The sequence below is a fragment of the Vulpes lagopus genome, chromosome 8 (genome assembly GCF_018345385.1).
Source record: "Vulpes lagopus strain Blue_001 chromosome 8, ASM1834538v1, whole genome shotgun sequence".
In the NCBI taxonomy this organism is placed as follows: Eukaryota; Metazoa; Chordata; class Mammalia; order Carnivora; family Canidae; genus Vulpes; species Vulpes lagopus.
In genome coordinates, this window is record NC_054831.1 from 95,701,827 (window position 1) to 95,718,137 (window position 16,311).

General features: G+C 36.6%; 1 protein-coding gene across 11 annotated transcripts in view; it reads right to left on the bottom strand.

The window, feature by feature from the left end:
- The window catches only part of PDE4D (phosphodiesterase 4D), a 1,379,610-nt gene that overhangs the window by 408,715 nt on the left and 954,584 nt on the right, over positions 1-16,311 (bottom strand). Inside the window, exon 1 of one of the 11 annotated variants that reach the window (XM_041765471.1) lies at positions 1,145-1,956. The exons of the other annotated variants lie outside the window; for them this stretch is intronic. Coding sequence (XP_041621405.1) covers positions 1,145-1,269 — 125 coding nt within the window. The 5' untranslated portion in view covers positions 1,270-1,956. Of the gene's footprint in view, positions 1-1,144; positions 1,957-16,311 lie in introns of those variants that run through there. 11 annotated transcript variants of the gene reach the window in all.

A 16,311-nucleotide genomic window follows, 5' to 3' on the forward strand; every position in this document is an offset into this window, starting at 1 on the left:
CCCCCTCTTTTTTTCTTCAGTTGAAAAACTAACCCCCAAGCCATTTCTGAAGGCTTGAAAACTGTTTTTTAAAAAAATTTTTAAATCAATCAAATGTGTGAATGTTACTTCATGTTTATAAACAGGTCAAACCTGGCAAAATGTATGCTCTCTCTGTGGGTTTGTATGTGGGTTTGTTTCTACTAGAAAAAGAAAGTAGAAGAGTAAGATAATAATGATAATCTTCAACAAAATATGTTAGTTTTAGAATTTTAGATTTTTCTTCCAAGAATTCATCAACTGAGGGAGAGCTGGCATTTTCATAAACAGAATGGAACATCCTTATAAAATGCGTCTGATGTTCACTGTGAAATGCTGAAGTAAAATGACTTTGTTTAAAACCAAAACTGAGGGATGATTTCTGGACTCAGGAGTCAAACATATCATCCCTGTTCTGACACTGCATAAAAATGCTGGAAGACATAACAGGTTTACTTACTGCACATACTCTTTCCTTCTAATGAAAACACTGAGCTCACCTCTGAGATTCCTACTTACACAGCCTAAGCTTGACTGTGTAGTGTGTGTGTGTGTGTGTGTACGCGCGTGCGCGCATGTGTGTGTGCATGTGCGTGTGTGTGTGTGTGTGTATACACATGCGTGTGTGATGTGGGAAACGATATTTCCTTTAGAGGAAAAATGTCTATCCCTATTCTTGCGTCCATGGTGACCACATAAAAATTAATGATTTTAGTAGAATTTTAACATATTTATTGCACATTGGCCTTGAGGAATGTTATGGGCAGATCACAAGACACTGGGTATTTGGTAAAAAGAGCCATTAACAAATATATCCATTATTCGGCTAAGTCCTCTGTCAAATATTCATTATGGATGATTCTGAGGGTAGTACAAACACTAACAATGTCTCAAAACCTAAAAATCTACAGACCCTGAAACCAGATCATCATTTGCTGATCAGCTAAGAATATTTTTCAGCTTTTCCCTTGGTTAATTTTTTTTTCCCCACCAGTTCAGTATGCTGAATTTTAAAATTAATCTCTCACCGTGACCCTCCCACCTCACAGGACCTCCAAAGCAGCTACCAAAGGGTAACAAAACACAATTTCACTGACAAACAGCTAGAAGAAAGGAAAGCAGTTACCGTCTCCTCTGTGGCTTAATATCAATTGGCTTGTTGATTGCATAAGGCGATCCATGAACATAAGGGCTTCGGAATCTAGCTACCTTCCCCAGCGTTAGGTACTCACAGCCCGTTGGCAAACTCATTTTATCCAAAAGACAGGAAGTAAAAACAAATCTTAGTAGTCAGACCAGCATTCCTGGGAACGCTGGAAAGAACATGTCACATAATGGATTTCAGACATATGCTGCTCACTGGTCGCTGGGTGCTGCCTTTCTTCAAAAGTAAACGCGTATTTCTCCCGGGCTACACGCGCTACCTTATTTTCTGTTCATGGACACAGGAAGCTAGTTGCTTATTTCTAACCAGAGTTGGGCTGTGACCAATTACTGGCTAAGCAGATGAAGTAGAAATTCTGTAGCTTCACAAAAACCCTCTTTCCACTCCAACCAAATCTCTGAGTAGGCAGCAAGGTTTAATCCATTTGTGTCTAATGTCTAAAAGAACATCAACCTAATGTAACAGGGGTTGGGAAATCAGTTATTTACCTACACACCAAGCATGCATCTGACAGGGAGGAAATAATCAATTATTTGGTATATTTTCACGAGGGGAAAATTGTTTGTTAAATTGATTATAGATACGTAGAAAATGAGACAGAAATGATTGCGGATGCCTTTACAATTTTCTGGTCACAAAAATTGTGGGTTCTTATTTATAAATTACTGCTCACAATACAACTGAACTCAGCCCCTCAGGAACAGAAAAATTGTGAGCTACGGCCTTTATACACTAACACTTTGACTTTGATACTGATTTTTTTTTTCCTTATTAGAAACATTTTGTAGGAAATCAACCACTATCTGGATCCCTGGATTAAGACCTATGGAAAAATTGATAGGATATTTAACAACTGTTTGTAAGTCAGTTTTTCATAACAACGAGAGACAGATTGGCAAAATTGTAAATGATACTGAAGGCAGCAGAAGTCAGAGCAAAGTTCCAGCTTTAATTAGCCCACAGCTCCCACCAGTTCCTATCCCATTTCCTAACTTCTAGCAACAGAACCACTGAGGCTCTGGTGTGGAGCCTACAGATTGGAGGAGTTCAGAGTACCATGAAGGGTCATTTTTATATTTGAAAATGATTTCTTATCTAGGATTTGAATAAACACAACCTATTTATTTAAGAGTCCGGAACCTGAGCAAACATGAAGTTGCTGAGAGAAAGCTATATTCTTTTGTGTAGTGTCCAAATTCAGATACTGTTGGGGTTTGAATAACAGACATCATTTAAATTCAGAATTTTTTTAAGTTCAAAAGGGAAGATAGTTTCCTAGCTCACAATAAGCATTTCTAGCTAATGATTCTCTTTTTTTATATTTTTATTGTGAAATGAAGCACACTCATTTTAACATCTCAAATGACAGAGGTGTACAAATAAAAATGCTCATCTTTTCACTATCAATCCTACCTTTTTAATGCTAATTATATCAATAGATATGTAGACCCATAATACATACACAGACACACACACCAACACATATCTCCCTCCTTTTTGTGCAAACTAGGCTTATACTATATATAATACTCTCTAAATATTTTTGTACTTAAAAAAATCATGGATAATTTTTCAACAAACGCAGAGTGTGTTCTTTTTAATAGTTACCTAAGATTCTACAGAATAGATGCACTATTTATTCAGCCAATCCTTTACTGGGGAACACATAATTTTGAACTTCTACAAACAATAAACACATTTCTTAATATATTCTTTCTGGTGGGCGCCTGGGTGGCTCAGTGGTTGTGTGACTGCCTTTGGCTCAGGTCGTGATCCCAGGGTCCTGGGATCGAGTCTCGCATCAGGCTCCCTGAAGGGAGACTGCTTCTTTCTCTGCCTATGTCTCTGCCTCTCTCTGTCTCACATGAATAAATAAATAAAATCTTTAAATACATATATGTATATCTATATATTTTCATACTAGTCAGTGCTTTTATTTCTGGATACATTTTTCTCTTTAATAGGCTACAGTAGTTCACACTCTCACAAGTCATGTAGAAAGATGTCCATTTCCCCACACTCTTGACAACACTATCTGTTGATGTTCAAAGCCAGCTCTCCAAAATGCCCAGGGATTGCACATAGTTCCTGGCTAACACAAAACCGTCACTAAGGTGCCTGTAAAGGTACGAGCAGCCTATCTGAACTAAAATCTACCAGGCAGAAGTCTGGACTCTACATTAAAATTAAGAAAATCCAAGCAAAACATAGTTAGCAAAAATTTGTTGTTTAATTTGGATAATTAAGGAAGATAAAACATCGGGGGAGACCCAGCTATGTTTCCACTATTCAGTATATCTTTCTTAATCAGGATAACATTTCATAATTTTGGGCAAGTTACATAATCTTACAGTGTGGAGGTAGTGCTTAATGAGTACTACTTAATTGTGATGCACAACTATGTATAGTTTACAGGTTTTGAATTTAGGAGGCCTTTGTACCTACTGCCTCGTCTTAGAGTCCTAAGAATAAATGTGCAGTACTTTTTATCTGTAAGCTAATTTAGGGGTCTTTGTCCAGTATTAGAGAATAAGAGCTGCTTCACGTAAGAATTTCCTAAAATGGATAAAAATTAAAAAAGGGAAACGCAAGAAAAGGATAAAAATAAAAAAGTGAAAGGTAGGACATAAACTTCTATGGGAGGGAAGTACATGTCCTGTGATGGGTAAAATTCCTTGGTTTTCTTAGCAGGAACATTTTTGCTTGTACCTGGTCAATGATTTACCATGAGCCTGGCAGGGTCTCACGGGCATTATTTGTACTTAAATTGGGATGAGAAGAGATTACTGCTAAAATCCACCCTGACAAGAATCTAGAATTTCTGAGAACACTGGCCAATTAGCAGAGAGTGACCTCTGAGGAAAATTCAAATCATCCTGTCTTCCACAATTCTCTCTCTCTGAGGCTGGCTGGAGGCACTTGGAGATTTTTCCTTTGGGAAAATAAAAACAACACTGGGGAACCTAAATTCATCTACAGATTAGAACCATGGTCTGCTAACATGATTTACAGCAAAATAGGGCTCAAATCACACCAAGGAATGGCCAGGCCTAAACACTGATGCTTTGTTTGCTTTTGCATACTGAGATTACTGTGGTGGGATGGGTATAGCATCAAATCTCACTCATCACTCCCATGATTGTAAGCTCTTGAGAACATTCAAACAAGGGCGGGTATCACACTAGCCTATCTAGAACATTAGTATTTTTCAGTACACTAGAGGTTTGGGATGTTAGTAATCTCCTTAACAGTTATTGAAAGCAATTGCTAGCAAGGAACATTTTGAGACCACAGGACTTTTCTAATAATTCCAATATTTATTAAAGATGATTCGTTCAGCTATGAGCTCCAATTTGGCCTGAGTTTGGCAATCTGAAAAGCTGGAGGAATTCTTTCAGGACATGAGAATGTCATTTGTTCATGACTGTGTCACAGAATAAGAATTAACTGGATCATTTCCCCTTGATTGTGGCTGGAAAGGACTTCTTTGCTTGCTGCACCCTGTATTCTCTGCCACACCCACACTGAAGAGCAATAATCCTGGGGTTGAAAACTTGCACATGTTTTTCCACAACCCATACCTTTCTGCTGTTATAATCAAATGTTCATCAGAAAATTCCATTTGGGAGTCCTACAGGTACCTCATTCCAGCATTTGTAATGTAATTCACACCCATTCTCTTTCTCTACCCTCAAAATCCATTTCTTTCTCTGTTCTCTGATGCTATCCCCATTCAACCTATCATAAAACAATCACTCCTAATCAAACCACAAATCCTAAAGACATAAATGTTAAGTAATATATTAAGAATACTATATTGTGGGATTCCTGGGTGGCGCAGCGGTTTAGCGTCTGCCTTTGGCCCAGGGTGCAATCCTGGAGACCCGGGATCGAATTCCACATTGGGCTCCCGGTGCATGGAGCCTGCTTCTCCCTCTGCCTGTGTATCTGCCTCTCTCTCTCTCTGTGACTATCGTACATTAAAAAAAAAAAAAAAAAAGAATACTATATTGCAATATTATAAAAATTTAATAATGTTATAGTATTACAACAACATTACCTTAACAATAGAATTAATGGAATCAATAAATAATAGCTAACACATCGATCAGGTTATTTTTATGGTGCCGGACATCGTTAATGGTAGTAATTCGCTCCTTTAATTTAATAAAATTCCATGAATAAACACCATTGCCATGCTCATTTTGTAGATGAGCAAAACAAGGCAAAGGAGGAATGAAACCCCTGCCCCAGGTCACCACAGCATGTTAATTGGTAGAGTCAGAGTTAGCAACCAGTTAATCTGGCTCCAAAAACCAGACTATACAATCCTTCTCTACAGATCATAATTTCCTTACTATCTCTCTTATCTCTTTTTCCCCATAAGTTGCTTAGAGTTAATACTTTCAGCCTTCTCCTCCTTAATTCTATCCTTCACTTGAATGCCATGTGGATCATTATAAAATGGAAATCTGAATATGTGGTTCTTTTTGCTTGGAATCATTCAATGGCTTTCCATTTATTTAGTGATGAAGTTCAAAATTTAAGTTCCAAAAGTTTAGCATAGGGATTCCCTCCAGCCATGCTCCGACTTCCTCTCCTGTATCTGCCACAAGTAACCCTGGGAGCATCCTGTGCACAGGCTGCTCTTTCACACCATGGGCCCTTCAAAGAACATAAGCCCTCTTGAGCAGAACATTTTTGTCTCCCTTCTATGAGTGGCTGTTCCTAAGTGCCCTCTCTTTCCCAAAACATTCTCCATTCCTTAGTTTCATTGAGATGCTTCTTGTCTATTTTCTCCATCTACATATGACCAGAGCACATAGTTTCATAGCTATTCCTACACTTATGCACTCTTCACCAGGGAACTATAGTTTCTGGAGGGCAGGTATTCTGCTCTATTTGTACTGTGTGACCAAGCGCCCAGAACACCACTTACTTGTTAAATAAGGTAGCTGAAATTACAAGGTGCTGGACGTTCCAAAGACCTGCTTAACGCTCTCCTTAACTTCCTCACTTAGCTACTCCTCCATAATAATAATAAAAATATTTGCTACTGAAATACATTGGAAGCAGTGGTGCTATTCACTGTATGCTAGCAAACAGAAATATTTCACAAAGAGTTCCCACCATAATATAAGAGCAACATCTCTTCTCAGGGAGTGGTGGATGTATACAGATTTTAGCTGGAGGTGATGGAGATGTGTCTATCTGGGTTGGCAGTTTGGGTTCAGTAAATAAAAATGATCAAAAGTAGTTATTTCAGTTCAGTTATTCAGCTTATTGAATAAGCTTGCAATTGTGGCTCTATTTAATCATGTTCTATACTTTGAGAATATAACAGGCAAATTCAAAATTAATTAATTAATTTTGCCCTACTCAGGGTTAGCTACTTGTTTTAAAACATTTGACTTTTGGGATGCCTGGGTGGCTCAGTGGTTGAGTGTCTGCCTTCTGCTCAGGGCATGATCCCAGGATCTCAGGATCGAGTCCCATATCGGGCTCCCTGCATTGAGCCTGCTTCTCTCCTCCCTCTGCTTATGTCTCTGCCTCTCTCTCTGCATCTCTCATGAATCAATAAAATCTTTAAAGAAACAAAAGAACAAAAAAATGACTTTTCTGATAGCTCACTTCTTAAATATTACACATATTACATTTCACAAAGCTTGTAAAAAATGGCTTCATTGAAAAGGGAATTCCAGAAGTACACAGTATTTTCCAAAAGAGTAAAACATCCTTAATGTCCAAATGCTTAAATAAAATATGGAATATCTATTCAAAGTAAGTAAACCCTTTAAAGTGTGCTGAAATACTTTTATAAGTCTATACTAAAATAATCTAATAAGTAACTTAAACACATAAGCACAGAGAAACACATGAATTCGAAAGTTACATACATTTGGGAAATTCTAGGTTAAACAAAGACAGATAGACTTATGTAAGGAAGCAGGGATTATCAGAGTTTTTATTATACTAATATTTGCTCTGAATTGTCAGTGAAGTATGGATAAAGAACATGACACTCTCCATATGAACTTATGAATACAAAGCATTTCGTGTGACAATGTGGGAATTATGTTTTCAAAATAATACTAAGGATATGGAGAAGTTTTCAAAAACATCAATTTAGTAAAAAGTTAAGTAATAAGATACTATAACAGAATGGAATGATTTTTAACCAAGGAAAAATATATTCATATATTGAAAAACAAAAGAATAAAAAGAATAATATACATAGAATAGAAAAAAAATATCTGGATAGGAAAAAATGCATGATTATAATTTTCTTCTCCCTATCTATGTTATCTAAATATTCTAGATGTCTTTTGTGTTACTAATTTAATAACAAAAATAGGATTGTCACTATAATTTCAAAATTTGGATTCTATCAACTAAAAATAAAAACTATTGATTGTGATCAATTAGCAAATTACATAGCAGAGAATAAAAATATTGATGACTTTTTCTTTGTGCTTGGTGGCATTTCTGTGGCATTTTTGCATGTCTTCATGTGCAGCTACAGGAGTAGCCAAGAATTACTCCAATTTGATTAGTGAACTAAAAGAGAATATAGTTCTTATAAATAAGGGAGGCCCTAAAATCTGTGTATCCTTTGGGACTAAAGCTAATAAGAAAGCACAGTATGGATGAGATTTATAGACCATAGAACTCTTTTCCAAAATTTATTCCATCAGTTGCTCCCTTATTAATTATTAGGAAATATATTTCAATGAAAACAAATCTGTAAATTTTGGCAATGGCAGTACTTTGAAAACGTACTAAAAATAAGGGAGGACAATAGGATAATTGTAAATACAAATAAAGGAGATAGTGGTCTTACTGACTTTGGAAAAAATAATTCATTTATAATAATAAGAATGTTGAGTATTCTAAATCCAGCTAATTGGAATTAGTTATTTACATGGATATTTTTAAAAAGATTTATTTATTTATTTATTCATTCATTCATTTATTGATAGATAGCATGTAAGTGGGGACAGGGGCAGAAAAAGAGAGAGAGAATTTCAAGCAGACTCCTTGTTGAGCTCAGAGTCTGATTCGGGGCTTGATCCCATGACCCTGAGATCATGACCTGAGCCAAAATCAAGAGTGGAGACTCAAACGCCTGAGTCACCCCAGCATCCCATGGAAACATTCTTAAAGAATAATCATAAACTGAAATACAGCAAAAACTAAAAAAGCTAAATACTTTCTTAAGGAGACACAACTTCCCCTGATCTGACTGACATTCACAAGCAACTTCCTGATCTATAATTTGGGTTCTTAAGTAGAGTTATATAGAAAATGGGAGTCATACAGAATTGGTGTTTTTCTTAGACCAGTTATATCATCAGTTATAAATGACAGTGCTAACATTACAGTGTATAAATTATTATTCTCTTGGAAATTTTATTAGCATGACTCAGTTCCTCAGATGTGAAAACCAATGAGACACAATTGTATGCCTTTTAGAACTTAAAAAACATAAAGTACCATAAATCAAAAAGCCAGCAGGACCAACTCAACTTTAAAGTAAGGATAACTTTTATTTAAATCAATCAGCTGCTTCATTTCAAAAGGTGGCAATTTGAGGATGAATGAACCATAGGTTCTCAGCTTCTAAAAAAAAAAAAAAAAGTATTCATCTAGTAGCATCCCCATTGGGAGCAATTTCTCTCAAATTTTTATTTTATTTGTTAACTGCCAATTCTTCAAAAGCCCAGCAGAAACCTATTGATCACATAAAGTTAAATTTATTAAACTGACTACAATAAAGGAGAAGAGTACTTGGACCCAGTATTAATAATACCTTAGAAGAAGTCAGGAATGAAAAAAAAGCTAAATTATTTCTGCTTGTTCTCAGTTTTGTTTAATCCAAGGACAGGAAATTCTGTTGGTTTCAATTTCACTCCCAGTAACTGCCCATGACTGCTGATAGTCTTAACAAACCCATTAGATATCCAAAATTTAGGTTGAGTTAAAAGTAGCAATAAAATCAACTAAATAAAATGATGCTCATTCATTGAAGTTTCAGGTAAGCCCACACAATTCGTATCTCCAAGTTTTTTAGTAAACTGTTTGAATGTTAAATGGAGTGACATTTTGTTTTAAAAGGTATAGAAATGGAAACAAATGAGTTTAATATACATAATGGGCTTTGACAACATGACTTCTTCAACAGATGTCCTATACTACTTCCCACACTTTCATCCTTAAAAAGCACATTCTACTTGCCAAGATATACACTGTTGCCAAAATTCAGCTGTGAAAGAATTTCCAACAGTAGGAACCAGTGGAAAGAATTAAAGCACTTTTGAGCTTACTTCCAAATAACCAAATGTCTTGTATCATTATAAAATCTAAAGATGAAAAATAATCATGCTGTAAGTTCTCCCTCTAGTTGGTCAAGCAGAGAGGAGTCTTGGCAAAGACTGTTCTATATCTGGTTGCTAGATGGTTTTTTTTAAAAAATACATCAATTCATTTCTCTACCTCAGTCAGTTGGCCAACCAGCCAGCATGAGCTGAACATCTACTCGATATACACACAGAAGCAAATGGTCTCTCTCTCTCTCTCTCTCTCTCTTTTTTTTTTTTTTTTTGTGTGTGTGTGGTTTGACTCTTAACTAGAAAAAGTCCTATAATGCATTCAATGTCCAACTCACGCATCATGACAGGATGCACTTCAAATGACCACCTATGAGACAGAGATGAAGAGTGGCTCAGTGTCAGTGATCCTATTTGAAACCTTGTGTTTGGCTAATATCAAACTTACATTTAACCTATGCCATCATTTACTTCTTTATACTGTGTTGTTAATGTTCTCTCCCAAGTGGATTATAAACCACAAGATGGTCAGCTTCATGATTTGCTCAACTTTGAATTCTCCACAGTATTGGTACATAAAGCTCTACATAAAGCTCTACATAAAGTAGATGCTCAGTTAACTCTTTGTTACAAAAAAGAACTTGCACTCATGGTTTATAGGTAACTTTATAAAACTAGCGGACCATATTCTTCAGTTTGCCTAAAGAGTATAAGCTGTTGTCCCAGTTTGATTGTTAAATAGTGTGTACTTTTATTCTCAAAAGTATCACTCTTTGGATTAAAAATTATCTGGTTATCATTAGGCACCAAGACTGCACATGTACAAGGCTGGCTGTCACTAGAGTGAAAAAAGCTCAAAAGCAAAGACTGAGTCTTATTCATTATTGCTTCTCTAACTCCATCATTGCTTATACTTTTTCTAGGATCTGCATTAATGATTCAAGAAACAATAATGGATAATAGGGAAAGTCATGATAGATTTAACCAGATTGAGTAAATCCAGAGAGAAAACAACATGTGAAGGGGTGATCTACGCAGACATGGATTAGGTGGCCAAGCACCAATCTGGATATTCTTTTAAATTTAGATGATAACAAAAGTTATCCCCTTGTATTCAAATCCATAGAGCAGGGAAATCCTGGAGTTACTTGTAATTAAGGGAGAGATCAAGAATGAGGATGCTGTTTTTTTAAGCCAAGTGACTTTGGTTCATAACCTTGCACTGACAAAAATGGGTTAGGTAACCCTGGAGGATACATGACACCTTTCTAGTTTCAGTTTCCATGACATTTAAGCTTTATTCATTCATTCAACAAATATTTACCAACTCACTATTCTAGGTATTAGGAATCTGGGAACAAATAAAACAGACAAATATTCCTGCCTTCATGGAATGGGCATTCCAGTAGAGACAGGTAGATAGACATACAGGTAGGTATAATACATAAGAGTGGTGATAAATGACAGGAAGGAAAATACAGCAGGGAAGGGACATAAGGAATTCAGGGATGGGACCCCTGGGGTCAGGATCTGAGGCTGTGAGGTGTCTGAGGGGCTGCTCTTGTGGTGACTGATTCAAAAGGAAAGAAAGGGAAAAGAAGACTATCCAGAGGTGAGGAGACAGATGCAGGCCCAGACAGTCCTAGTACATTTTTTGTTGACTGAGTGAACTAGTGAATGCCTTCAACAGATATTAGCTGCAATCCTGAGAGATAAACAAATCTATCACCTGAGAAAAAAATTCAGCACAGCTAACATGATCTAGAATATTACTGTTATTAAGATTCTACAAATCCCTAAATTGAAACATTCCTCTTAATTAATGGAAGAGATCCATTTTTTTTTCTGACATGATTCATTCCTTTGTTGATGCGCTACTGCTATGTTAGTCCCTAGATAATTTAATAAAAGCAACTATGATTTAGGAACTGCTTAGAATTCTCCTGTTAAATTTGATTAATAAATCCCCAATCTAGGTAACACAGAATGTAAAGGCAATTATAGAAAACATAAAGTGGTAACAAATTAAGAGTAAATCCATTACATGTACCGCAGGCACTTACTCATAATTCCCTTAATTATTTGGCAACACAAGCTGTGCTAAAACTTTAAAGAGTAGCCTTCTCTTTACTTACTTCCTTTAGACAAATAGTCACTTACAAATTCATAAATTAGTGTCTACCAATAACAATTAAAGCTAATATCTACTGAACATTTAATTGATGACATCAGGCACTATGCTAAGAATTTTTCATATAATCAATTCTCATAATAGAAAGATTTAATAGAAGTGATTAGAAATGTAGTCTTCTCCTAATGCATGAATACTCTCCAGGGAGAAGCAAGTATCTGCTTTGGGTGAATACCTCTTGGTATGAGGCCCACCCTGCTTCATGGGGCAGTATGCTTACTTTGAGCAGATCCAAATGTTGTAGAGTCATTTGTACTAAATTAATTTTCATCTTTTAGAAGTATTGTCTCTTGGTTGTAGACCTGGAGTCATTCAAACACAGGCCCAATTCTTTTTTAATATGACAGCCTGGTGATCATCTAATGAAAGGCTCCAGTTTCCCTTTTCTAGGCCACTTGACCAAAGTTCTTTCAATTGTTCCTATCATGCTTCTGGACTTATTTCTGCTTCTTGATTCCTCTTAGAGTGTTATATCTGAAATTAAACCAACATTCTGGGTGTGATATGATTCTTCTGGAGCAGAGACAATTATCTCTATCTCTCTGTTTGTTGTAAATCTATGAGTGAAGTTTAAGACAATTCTCCTCACACTCTTAACTCATGTACCATTTCCATTAGGGTTCCACTGTCCAATTAAGATTAATTGTGACCTTAATACTACAGCCATTTTTATTAATAAACATATTTGTTGATGTTGACTGTGCATTTCAGTGTATTCACATCACTTTCAACTTCATTATTCTGTACATTTGACTGATTAAAAAAATCTTCCATCCAGGCAAATAGTTACTCTTTATTCCTTATTTCTTATCTACGTTATTCAACGGGTAATAAGTCTTTTTAACCGCATCTTCATCTGGCTCATATATCCACTATATCTGCAACTATACCACAAGAGACTTTTTCAAATACTTTGCCAAAATAAAAACATGCTATTTCTATAGCATTTACCAGACTGTAGGGAGATATGACTAATCCTGTGAACTGGGAAATGCAAATGATAAAAATGGGCTTTGGGACTAGATTTAAAAAAAAAAAAAGATTTTATTTATTTATTATGAGAGACACACAGATAGAGGCAGACATAGGCAGAAGGAGAAGCAGGCTCCCTTGCAGGGAGCCCCATGTGGCACTTGATCCTGGAACTCTGGGATCATGCCCTGACCAAGGCAGATGCTCAACTGCTGAGCCACCCTGGCATGGGATTAGATATTTTTATTAATGAGACTGAACTCCTCTTTGTCAAGAGGAGTCAAAGAAACGTTAGGTAGTATCTTGGGTGATCATTCAGATATTAAACTGAATAAGAATATTTTGTAATATGAAAAAACAATTTAGTTGAGCCAAGGCAGTGTAACTTACGTGGACTGTCAGACAGTCAATACAAATGGGGAATGAAAATGTGTTTTGCCAACAACAAGTTTTATATCACGGCTAAATCAGCAAGTTAATAGCTCAGTACAAAAGCAAGAAAGTCTAATGGGTAATGGAAAGGATCAAGGCATGAGGGTCTTTGAGTGCACGCTCCCTGACCAAATGACAGACCTCTCTCAGTTGAAGAGGCGTACTCACAGAACATTCACAGATGATACTATGACTGAGAATGTTTAGATTGGTATCGTTTTGCCTAGAAATGGGAAGACACATTCCATTTAATGCATGGTTCAGAGACATTTGGCAAAGAATAATGATGCCTACCTAATTCTATCCTCTCTTTAGAAATAAGGAGGGATTTTAAAGAAGAGAAATGGAACAACATAGGAAGGTTGCCTGGCAGCAAAGGGCTATTGAGAACCAGGCATGTGTTGGAAAGGCTTTCAAAATGTCTTCAAGGACCCTTTCACCCATACCCTAATGCCACAGAGGTTCACACAGGAAGAGCCGGGGCTTAAAAAAAGACAGTTTAGGGATCCCTGGGTGGCGCAGCGGTTTGGCGCCTGCCTTTGGCCCGGGGCGCGATCCTGGAGACCCGGGATCGAATCCCACGTCGGGCTCCCGGTGCATGGAGCCCGCTTCTCCCTCTGCCTGTGTCTCTGCCTCTCTCTCTCTGTGACTATCATAAATAAAAAAAAAAAAAAAAAAAAAAAAAAGACAGTTTATACACCTGAATTAGGGGTGGATTAAAGAAGTCATTGACCTTCACCATCTACAACATGTGCTAACTTAAACGACAGCATTTTTTTTTAATCTTTTCCCCTATTTTACAGAATTAAAAAGCATTTACTCATTATTTATTTGGCCTTAGGAAAGTCCAGGAGAATAAAAGACACAAAAGGAGAATCAAATGGTCCCTGATCTCACAACGCTTACAATATTCTGTAGAAGAAAGACTCAAACACATGAATAGATTTGCTTGTCATTGTGAGAGAGTACATAGTGTGGCTCAAACATGAAATGTTGTATGAGCTCAGGGAGAGCAAAATCAATATCCACCCTGAAGTAAACTCATTCAGTTTACACAGAGACTCTTGCTCTATATCTTTCCAGACAGACAACAGAATCCCAGAAGACAACTGATTGCATCATTCTAAAATATGCATAACACAATCTGATCATTTCTCTTATGAATTTACATAAAGAAATAAAGATAGCAAATATTATGCCCAAATGCTTACATAATGTTACCTTCAAAGATAGCGTATGTTCGCACTTTATTTTTTTTAATTTATTTTTTATTGGTATTCAATTTGCCAACATATAGAATAACACCCAGTGCTCATCCCATGAAGTGCCCCCTCAGTGCCCACACTTTATTTTTATTTCCATAAAAGAAATGTTAGAATTTCTGAACTGATATCCTTTTAAGAAAAAGCATATACTTAGTTGTTGTCCTTTCTAATATGGGAAAAATCAATGCTATAATTACATGGAGAAAGAAAAAGGCTAGGTCATCTGAATTACCAATGTCATTGCTATTATCAACAAGAGTGCAATATCTAGAATTTATTTAATATGTGACTTTTTTACCATCATGGATAAAGTTAATACCCAAGAGAACAGATGGTATAAGCATATTTTAAATCATTCAATGAAGTGTGTTTCTTAAACCACAAATGTGTATTAGCAGAGTAGATTTATTAAGCATTTCATTCTTGCTTATATTTTTGCCCTCTTATATTCCAAGAAATAACCTTAGTCAACTGATAAGTATCTCTTTTGTTCTCCTGACTTTTTGTATACAAAGGTAACAGAAAGCAGGTAATAGCAAAATTTAGTCTGGTGATGGGGAAAAAAAGAAAGAGATAAACATGAAAAATATGTACAGATTTTTTTGGGTGGTACAGTGGGGTAACTATGTGAAGCAATCTATTTTTAGCAAGTGGCTAAGAACTAAACTTGTAGAGATCAAGTAAGGAACGTACCTAATCCCACTCTTTAGTTCATTTCTCTAGGGACACCCTGTTCACATGAAACAACCCTAATTTTAGTAACTGACCTGAACCTTTCAAGGCTCACAATAGCTAAGGTACTTTGTCTTTTTGTTTCGGGCTATTTATCCTTAGGGCATGGTGAGAAAAATAGGAGAACACTTCTGGGCATTTGTAAAGCTACCAAAAGGAAATCCAGGGCTTGGCTATAGACCTTTGGCCTTGCGTAGAGCTGCAGATAAATGCAAGTACTTCTACACAAGGGAAACACTGGGGAGGTAGGTACAGGATTGAGTAGGCGAATTGGCTGCCCTGGAGCTATACATGGCTAGCCAACCTGAGTTTGACTGACACACTATTATTTTTTTCCTTTAATCCAATATTTAAAGCCCAGGAAATGCCACAAAAAGTTGAGATTTAGACTTTTTCTGAAAATTTATGAGGTCTAAAATGTAGGCCACCCCTCTCCATTCCCATATGGTGGATTGAGACCAGAGCATTCACTATCTCCTTTAGACAGGGCAGACATTCTTCAGTGTGACACAACTCCCACCCAGGCTACAAAACTCTGATGTATTTCCTCCTGGCTTCTTGCAGTGTTTGCCTTGAAGATGGTTCAAGTGTAACTCGGAGGTGGGAAAGAAGTATATCTGTTATCACCTGGTCAAATTCTAATCCAAACATTAGCACTCAGCTAGAGTAAGTCCTGGCCTTGCTGCCACATCTTCTCACTCCTAGAAACTATTTTCAACTCTCAACAAAGAGCTCTTTACAAAGTTCTACAAAGCTTTAGCATAGTCCTGGCATTACCTTATTTGTAAGTTTCAACAACTTGCCACTACATCATTTAAAAAGGTTTTAGCTTACCAATACAGACCTGTATTTAAACCAAGATCAATAAAAATAATCACTTTTTGTGAAGGAAGAAATTGTTTGGTAGCACATTTTTTTATATACTCAAGAATCATATGGGGTACCTGAGTAGCTTGGTTGGTTAAGTGGCCAACTCTTGGTTTCAGCTCAGGTCATGGCCTCACGGGTCTTGAGATGGAGCCCAGACCCAAATCTGGTTCTGCACTCACCAGTAAGTCTGCTTAGGATTCTCTCCCGCTGCTTCTCTCCCCACTCACATGCATGTACCCCCCCACAAATAAAGTAAACAAATCTTAACAAAAAAGTAAAAAGGAAACATATACTGAGTTTATGCCAGGAAATACTTTTCTAGTGGGACTGACATGTATT